This window comes from Gossypium hirsutum, chromosome A10 (genome assembly GCF_007990345.1).
Source record: "Gossypium hirsutum isolate 1008001.06 chromosome A10, Gossypium_hirsutum_v2.1, whole genome shotgun sequence".
NCBI classification, from domain to species: domain Eukaryota; kingdom Viridiplantae; phylum Streptophyta; class Magnoliopsida; order Malvales; family Malvaceae; genus Gossypium; species Gossypium hirsutum.
The window spans coordinates 105,640-114,012 of record NC_053433.1 but is presented as its reverse complement, the minus strand read 5'-3'; the positions used below and the strand labels follow the sequence as shown (position 1 = coordinate 114,012).

Sequence of the window (8,373 nt, the reverse complement as noted above, 5' to 3'; positions counted from 1 at the left end):
AAAAATAAATAACAGAAAAGAAAGAACCAAAACTAAAATTCTATTAGCTGGAAAACTAAGAAGCAACAATGAATAAAGTCTAAGTCTCTAAAATCTACTAAAAACAATAGAAGTAAAATTTAAGAGAGCTCCCTAATATGATGTTTTAATGTTATATTTATAGTTTGAATATATTTTGACCTAATTAGGTTGATCAAACCCTTGATTACAAGCTAATTTAGATTGTACAAACGGAAACACCCTTGTTGTTTTTTGGTCTGTCAAGCTTCAATGTCGCGATATTTTAGGTCTGACATCACGACTTTGCAGGTAGTTTGCTTGAACTTTTGGGATTGGGGTGAATGCCGTGACATTGTTGCACTTCAACTTTCATTTTTAGGCTACTGTATTGAATGTTGTGACTTTGAAGAGTGGATGTCGCGACTTTAGGACCAATATGCTTGCCTTGTAGATGTTGGTTGAAAATTCGTTTAATTGTTGGAGCAGCTTCGATGTCGCAACTTTCATGTCTGAATGTTGCGACATTCTATCCAATCCATTAGCTTTTTGGCTTTGATCTAATTGGTCATGAAACATCATCATAAGCTCGTTATTTAATATAAGTTACATCCTAAATAAATTTTAAAATCAAAACAAATAACATAAGAATACTTGAATATAAGCTTATTAAGTAGTGAAAAGTACCTAATTTGCCATAATAAATTATGACAGATCAAGAGGTGGGCTATTTTTTTGCGAAAGTAATTGGCTTCCAACATGGTCCACTGCCCTCCAATCAAATTGTTTGATATACAAAATGAATAGATATTTAAATTATTATTTATGGAGCAAATGGAGATATCAATCCTCAAATTTATTTTATTTTCATGGATAACAATATATACATTTGCTATACTATTACGAATAAATTGTAGATTTAAATTGATTGGCCGTAAAATCTGGGGTGCAAATTAGATTGTGGATCGCTTTGTTATTTCAAATCAAATCCTTCTTTTAAGATTATTTGTGGGTATTGGGTGGAAATTCATTCTCATGTAGTTGCAAGCAGGCAGCAAATCTAAAAGGACATGTTTAATATAAAGCATGATAATTTACATGGAAAATAAATAACTCCTAAAGTTGAAATTATGAAACAACATACATACATAAATTATTTATGGTCTTAGCTGGAAATCCACAAAGTGTTGGAAATAGATTTTCACCACAATTTTTTCTTTTGAAAATGACAATCCATTAACTGCAGTGATGCTTCCTTTGCTCCACACTGTTGCTTGGGCAGGCCAACCTTATCTTTATATTAAGGCTGTATGACATAAATATATAAAAAAAAGTTGTAACATTTGAAAGTTCATATGTTTGAATATGGATATAGAACATAAATAACGTATGAAAAATCAATATATAAATATAATTAATTGTTGGATGCAGTATTCCAACTTTAAAGAAAGAAAAAAAGTACAAACTCTTCGAACAAACATGATCAAAAACCACAAAATAAATATTTAAAGTGGTTAGAATAGATAATGGATGAGAAAACAGAAATCAGAAGTCTAACCCCTTGGGCCTTGGGATGTTTAACAAACATAAAAGCAAATGCCATCATTTGGGCTACTTTGGTGCCCAATAGAAAGCCCACCCAAAATTTCCTCCGAAATTCCTAATGTCAGGTTGGTTTCCCGCCCAACTAAATTATTCCCAATTCCGATGAAGCAGAAGCCACAAAATCCAAATTCATGGGCCAGCCGAAGATCATTCTATTGCGAAGCGGATGCGGCGAGGTGCCGAGGTCAACTCAATTCTTTAACAGCTTTCATCATTTCTTTTCTAATTTTATTTTATTTCTAATTCCAGTTAAGAAAAATTGGAAGAAGAGAGGGAAAGAAAATGGAGTTATTACTCCTTTAATTGAGAACTATTGGTTTCAAAGATACCATCTTTTTTCAAAATACGATGAAGGAATTAAAATGGATGAGGAAGGCTGGTTTTCTGTTACTCCCGTAGAGATAGCCATGAGGCATGCGGAGAAGTGCGGTGGCGATGAACTTGTCATTGATTGCTTTTCAGGTGTCGGTGGCAATGCCATCCAATTTGCTAAACTGCAAGTCTTCACAAACAATACATTTTCTTTTTCCTTCTGAATTCTAAGAATTGGGAATTTTATTTTAGTCGCTTTTTGTTTCCAATCAATTATGATTTTCTTTTGCTTTATACCGATTATTAAGGAGTAAAAGGTACATATAAGAATCAAACAGAGCCCTGATCTGTTCTATGTATAACACATATGATGATAGTTTGTAAAGTGCTGGTTTTTGAACCTGTCTTTTTCGTGAGTTTGGGTACAATTTTTTGAATAGCTTGACCAAATGACATAAACGTTTTACTTGCTTTGAAATAGTGGAGATGGTTTGTAAATTTGAGAGTTCGATCTAAATTTCATTATTGTCTATTTTATGAGGAACCTTACTGGAATTGCTAATGAATTAACGTTGTTATGTATTTCATTCGTTCTTCCTAGGCATACAGTGTGCAGATAGAAAGCATGGTGATGCACTAGAAGTAAATTTTGGCACCCTCCAAATTGGGGACTTTTTAAAGCACTTACTGAAGATTTTAGAGCATTTTCATTAGGATAATTTTGGCACCTTCCTTTGCAATTTACCTTTTGAATCCTTGTACATTATTCATGAACAATTTTAAGTTTATCCTTGAATTCAGTTTATGTATTTGTTATCCTGCGTCTACTTTTCTATTCTATCAAGAGCGTTCGAAATAATGGTTTTACTTTTGAAGGTGTCCTTTTGTTCTGGCTATTGATATTGATCCTCAGAAAATATGGCCCTTAACAATGCAAAGGTCTATGCAGTAGAAGATAATATTGATTTCATTGTTGGAGATTTATTAATAAGTGTGTAGATAAATGTGTGAATACATGCATTAGAATTCAACATTATTCATGCAAATAAATAACTGCATGTTTTGGTTTTGAAATCGTTGGACTGTGAATAAATTGCTTTAAATATTGATTCGGGTCTTCTATCATCGTTCCTCGAAATTGCAGATTGTTCTGTATTATTTAGATAATGGCCGACTTAATTCCAAAATTATTAGCGTTGATTGTCGGCCTATTGATGCTGCCTCGCACATCTAGAGTGGGTAGTGCATAATCACGCAGTGTACTTTCCTGTCAAGCCATGTGTGGCACTATTTGTACTGGTGGCGGTGGTTGCGGTTCTAATGGATCTTCAAAGAGTGGATTCTCACGTGGTGGGTCAATTATAGTTGGTGGGTGATTTTGCATCCACTGTTGTCTACGTCTAATTATTCTCTTTGGTTCTGAGTGTGGCTCGATAAGTGTGCTCTTGCTCCGAGTCATGGCCTTTTTATTAAAACAATCCATCAAATTTAATTAAGTACCAAAATACCTACCATTTTAATTAAACACCAAAATAATCTGAAATCTATAGTAAAAGTTGGTGGAGCCAAATTATAAGGTGCCACTAATTTGTCACGTCAGTATGGAGCATAAAAAATTAATTTTTTAGTGTAGCCATTTAGAATGGCGCCATCTGTACAAATACCAGGGAAATACTGAAATATTTAAAAATATGGGAGGACATTAAAAAAATTAACCATTTTTCTGGTGGAGCAAAATAATACGGCGCCACCAGATTCCCTTACTTTTTTACTTTTTTTACTTTTGTTTTTTTATGTTTTGTCTTTTTTTATTTTATTTTATTAATTTATTATTATTAACTTTAAAAAATTTGAAATATATATTTAAAATATTTTATTAATATATATTTTTTAAAATTTTAAATATATATTTGAAATTACTTTTTAAAATTTTAAATATTATTTTTTTAATATATATTTGAAATATTTTATTAATATATATTTTTTAAAATTTTAAATACATATTTTGAAAAATTAATTTTGCAAAAAAAATTATTTTTAAAATTTATAAGAAATAATTTCAAATATATATATTTAAATTTAAATATATATTTTTGAAATTATTTTATTTTGTTTAAAAATATATTTTTAAAAATATATTTAAAAATTAAAATTCAGAAAAATAAGTTTAAAAAATATATTTTTAAAATTTATAAGACATGATTTAAAAATATAATACTCAAAATTTTAAAAATAATTTAAAAATAATATTTAAAATTTTAAAAAATATATATTATAAAATATTTCAAATATACATTTTAAATTTTTTAAATTAATAACAAAAAATAAATAAAATAAATAAACAAAATAAAATAAGAAAAAATGTAAAACTTAAAAAAATTTAAAGAAAAAGATAAAAGTTAATAAAAAAAGTACAAAAAAAGTGAAATTTGAATTAATAAAAAAATAAAAAAAATATATTTGTTAAAAAAATATTTATTTGTTAAAAAATATGATGTGACGAGTTATAATATATATTTTAAATATAAATATAAATTTTTATTTTTATTTTTATTTTTTAATATATATATTTTTAATTAAACTCATTTTTTTAACAAATAATTTTTTTAAAAATATTTTTTATTTTTTATTAATTCAAATTTCACTTTTTAAAATAAAATATTCTTTTTAAATTTTAAATAGTATTTAAAAAATAGTTTGAATATCTTTAAAAATAATTTTAAAATCATAATTTAAAATATTATAAAACAAATTAAATAATATTTAAATTATTATAAAACTAATAACAAATTTGAAAGTTTAAAATATTTAAATATTTTATAATATTAAAAAATATTTAATATATAATGTTTAAAAAGTAATTTCAAAATATGTATTTATAATTTTAAAAAATATATATTAATAAAATATTTTAAATATATATTTCAAACTTTTTAAAGTTGATAATAATAAATAGAATAAAATAAAGAAAAAAGACAAAACATAAAAAAAAAAACAAAAGTCAAAAAAGTAAAAAAGTAAAAAAAAAAAAGAGAAAGAAACTGACATGGCAGGGGACTGGTGGCACCATATTAATTAGCTCCACCAGAAAAATGGTTGATTTTTTTGAAGTCTTCTCATATTTTTAAAAATTTCAGTATTTTCCTAGTATTTATACAAGTGGTGTCATTCTATATGGCTCCACCAAAAAAAAAATTTTATACACTCTGCTAACGTGGCAAGTTGGTTTAAGTAAGCGTACAAAGATAAAAATAAAATAACAGAAATAAAAGATTGTATCTATAATTTTAAAATTTCATACTTAGCCTATTAGTCTGTAGCAATTAAAACTACGTCTAATGCCGAAGCCTCCCTGGCAATGACATTAATAACTGAATCTACATCTCGTCATGCGAACGTCAGTATTGAAAATACTGCAACAAAAAGATAAAAAGACTAAAATGATGTCTGCAAGTATACATATTAGTGATCTACCACAATCTAAGCTATTTACGTTCCTTTTTTACTAATTTTAGCCTGTCTAATAGTTAAATCAAGTTATTTTAATATGTATTTATGTTTTTATACTCAAAGTAGTAACTTATGATTTCTAGTTGTTTTTATTACACTTTTGATACTAAAATAAATTTGCTTGGTCATGTAGGTCAAATCTGGAGTTAAAATGTTCATTCAAGCCGAAACTAATGCCAATGTTGCAACATTAGGACACCAATTTTGCGACACCAAAGACAAAAGCAATCAAGGATGAAACAAGGGCGACGTCGTGATGTGGATGATGATGACGTTGTGACGATGCGACGTTTACTTGGATTAAATCAGTCGCGTTTTTACAGCCTTATATAGACACACTAATATTCTGGATTTAGCATATATTAAGGGCAATTATAACCAAATTTAGACACCGATTATTTCTTAGGCATTTTGTTCAGTTTTGAGTTTTTACTTAATTTTATTTTATTTTCGCTTAATCAGAAGTTCCTGTTCCAAAGTTAGACTATTGCGAGGAAAGATTGTTCCGAAATCACTCCTTTAATTGTATCAATAAACCTATGGGCATTCTCCATCCCTCTTTCTATTATATTATTTATATCTTTTTTCTTAATTCTATTAATTAAATGTTTGTGTAAATATTAGAATAAGTTTATGCTTTATAAATATCTCATATGTTTCAACTGTTCCAACCTAATTAATTAACTGAAGTATAGGGTTTAATTTGCATTGGTTTGATTAGATTAAAAGTACATAAACCTCAAGATTGATGACTCTAGAAAGTAACATAGATAAGATAAGGTCAGGAGATAAGTCTTTCAAGAACCTTTTAATCTATCTCGGTATAATTTGTGAGGTCAAAATATAAGTAGATTATTCTGACTAGTTTATTTAGTTAGATGACGGGAGGTAATAACTAAGTTAACTACTAATTAATTATTTGAAACCCTAAACTAAAAGTTAATTAATTATTAGGTAATACAAATAGATCTAGGCTAAAGTAGTTCGCATAGTCAAAAGTAGGAATAGGAGAAGTCGATAACTTAACCTAGGGCTAGATTTAGTTTTAGTTTAATTTAATTAGTTTATCATTGTTGATCTTGCTTTGGAATTTACATTACTATTTATGACTCTAGGAGATTAGTAATTATTTTCGATAATTAAATTAATAATAAATTTCTCCAAATAGCAATCCTTTGGTTAATTATGATTGTCGAAATATTTACTAAGTGTTTTGTTGTAAACAAACTATAATTCAACCTGGCTTGTTTGCTTGTAGAAATTGCACTTAAATTTGTTGCAACGAAACATAAAAGTTGTTATAGCCAATTTTGGCCCATGCCAACAAACCAAAATAAGACCCAAAATACAATAAACAAAATAAAAGTCCAAGAGTCCATTACACCTAGCCCAAATAACAAATTACCCAATACCCAATTAAAAGAAAACCCTGAAGCCCAACTAGCCCAACTATCCTAAACATTTTTCAGCCAAAGGAGAAGAGGGAAACCCTAGGCGCCGTTCGGCCTCCTCCACACGCGCTGCCTCGCCTTCTCACCAGCCAACCGTCGGCCTCTGAAACCTGCAATCAAATCAGATGCAACAACAGAGAGCATGCAAAAGAAAATAATGAACAAAAGAACAAAAAAAAGGAAGTGAACGGTTGATAGATTGGCTTTAAAAGCCGAAATCTATGCTTTGTAAACGGTTACAGACATTTACCAAACAAAATTAATCAAAAGAATAAACGATTTCAAAAGGTGATTATTGTTGAGTTTCGATTTTCATTCTTTTCCACTGAGATTTGCTTTCTTCTTTATTTCTTTTTTATTTTTTTACACACAAAACAGTAATAAAAAATACGAATAATAAAAAAGGTACCTCCGATACACTGCTTGAGGTGCTCCGACGAACCTCCCGGGGCCTTTCCTCGTCTCTTCCGTCGTGGTGGGCCGCGAAGGCTCCGTCTTCGACCTCCGTTCGGAGGAGGACCAAAGGGAGCCCACCTCGTGTAGTACCGGTCACCGATTCGTGGCATGGGCATGGAGGATCGCCGGGGAATCCATGGTTGGCCATGGAAGAGGCGAAAATGGGGGGTTTTAAAACCCTAAAAAAAAAAGAAGAATAGATTTTGGAATTTTCTGCAAAATGGACTGTAAAAATGAAATTTTTTAAAAAAATCTGGGCTTAAATCTGCTGCATGAAACGGCAGCGTTTTGAAGGGTGACCTAAGTGTCCAAACGGCATCGTTTTAAGTGTGCCCGTTCGCGACTCGACCCGTATCCGGGGGGATCCGCCTTTTTTCTTTAAATGGGAAATTTCCCGCCTTGGTCCCTTCACCTTTTTCTGGTATTTGATTCAGTCCCGATTTGTACTTTTTTCTTTTAAATTTAGCCCGATTATTTTTATTCCATCTCTAATTTGATCCCTGGACTCAACATTGAAACACAGCTCATTAAGGGTTGGGGTAATTTCCCAGTTGACCCCTGTTTCATCGCGCGTATATCAATATAGTCCCTGGCAGTTTTCTATTTTATAATTTATACCCGTTTTTTATTTCATTTTTATTTTAATTTAGTCCTCACCCTTTTATTTCAAATTGTTTTATCATGTTATTATACATTTTATTTGCTGACTATTCAGATGTTATATTTATTTAGTTTAAAATTTCATGTGTTACTTATAAGATTTGTCACATTGTTCATTTATTTATTTATCTTAATTTTATTTTATTTGTTTGTTTATTCCAAGTGTTATATGTCAATAATGTTGAATGCATGTATATATATATTATTTATTTTATGTTTCCTTTTGTAAACTGTTTGCCTTTTTAGTTTGCATGTTTGTTTTAAATATTTCACATGATGTGTTAAATTGTATTTTTTTATTGTATATTTTATATTATTTTATCTTATGCTGAAAACATTATTCATAGTAATTTATAAACCACCATATTTATACTTTAAGAGT

The 8,373-nt window shown here is 29.2% G+C and overlaps 1 protein-coding gene across 1 annotated transcript; it reads left to right on the top strand.

Moving 5' to 3' along the window:
• The first annotated feature begins 1,563 nt into the window (after positions 1-1,563).
• On the top strand, positions 1,564-2,753 carry LOC107925111 (trimethylguanosine synthase). The gene is made up of 2 exons (XM_016855680.2): positions 1,564-2,064; positions 2,516-2,753. Exons 1-2 carry the CDS (start codon positions 1,734-1,736, stop codon positions 2,626-2,628), a joined length of 444 nt encoding a protein of 147 aa, XP_016711169.1. The 5' UTR covers positions 1,564-1,733; the 3' UTR covers positions 2,629-2,753.
• The last annotated feature ends 5,620 nt before the right edge of the window (positions 2,754-8,373 follow it).